The following is a 1,210-nucleotide window of genomic DNA, read 5'->3' as shown; positions in this document are numbered from 1 at the left end:
TGAGCGAGCGTCTGAGCGAGCGTCTGAGCGAGCGTCTGAGCGAGCGTCTGAGCGAGCGTCTGAGCGAGCGTCTGAGCGAGAGTGAGATTAGGAGTCCTGGTGTGGGGCTGTGGGTTATTTGGCCAGACTCCAAAGCCATCTTAACTGCAAGGTTGGCGGTTCAAGTTCACTAGTTGCTCCTTGGAAACCCTGTTGTTATTGTTTTGTGCCATGGAATCATGTGCGACCCATAGTGGCCCTGTACAGGGTTTCTGAGGCTGTAAATCTTTATGGGAGCAGAAAGCCTCATATCTCTCCCAATGAGTGACTGGTGGATTCGAACTGCTGACTGTAAGGTTTCATCCAGATTCTTAACAACTACATTACCAGAGCTCCTTATAAATCCAGTGCCTAACAGCGCTCCTCATGTACCTACTGTATATTTGGATTCCTAGGAGCAGTTGGTGAGCTTGAACTACCAACCGTACAGTTCAAACGGCTTTGCAGCCTAGCACAGTAAACCACAGCCACACAGCAAGACTATGAATATATATGTATATGTATATGTACGTATGGAGCTCTATTAGCATACTGATTATGAATCGGGCTGCGAATGTCACCGTCTGCGGTCAAAAACTACCAGCTCTGCCATGATAGAAAGATGATGCTTTGTGCTCCCGTGAATTTTTACAGCCTCGGAAATCCTGTATAGGGTCTCTGGGTCGGAACCGAATCCAGAACACATAAAAACATATATATATATACAGAGTCGTCCTGGTGTGGTGCTGTGTGTTAATTCGCCAGACTGAAAAGCTCTTTGAACTGCAAAGTTGGCGGTTCAAGCTCACCAGCTGCTCCTCATAAACCCTATACAGGGTCTTACATAAGAAGCTCTGGTGCGGTAGCGGTTATGAATCGGGCTTCAGATCACCCTGAGGCTCAGCAGTTCGAAACTACCAGCCTTTCCTTGTGAGACAGATGAGGCTTTCTGCTTCCATAGATTTACACCCTCAGAAACCCAGTGCTGGGTCTCTATGAGTCAGTACCGACTCCATGTCATATTGTTGTTGTTGTCAGGTGCCATCGAGTCGGAACCGACTCATAGTGACCTCATGCACAGCAGAACAAAACAACGTCCGATCCTGGGCCAACCTCACTACCGCTGCCACACTTGAGTCCATCAATGATGCCACCTGGCCAATCCATCTCGTTGGGGTCTTCCTCTTTTTCT

General features: G+C 48.2%; 1 protein-coding gene across 1 annotated transcript in view; it reads left to right on the top strand.

Annotated features, from left to right (window-relative positions):
* The window catches only part of LOC102810954 (cytochrome b5-like), a 32,397-nt gene that overhangs the window by 788 nt on the left and 30,399 nt on the right, over nt 1-1,210 (top strand). Inside the window, exon 2 of the mRNA XM_006874531.1 lies at nt 5-81. Within this exon, the coding sequence (XP_006874593.1) occupies nt 5-81 (77 nt within the window). The remainder of the gene's footprint in view (nt 1-4; nt 82-1,210) is intronic.

This window comes from Chrysochloris asiatica, unplaced genomic scaffold, assembly GCF_000296735.1.
Source record: "Chrysochloris asiatica unplaced genomic scaffold, ChrAsi1.0 scaffold00282, whole genome shotgun sequence".
Lineage (NCBI taxonomy): Eukaryota > Metazoa > Chordata > Mammalia > Afrosoricida > Chrysochloridae > Chrysochloris > Chrysochloris asiatica.
This window is presented reverse-complemented; position numbering and strand designations above follow the sequence as displayed.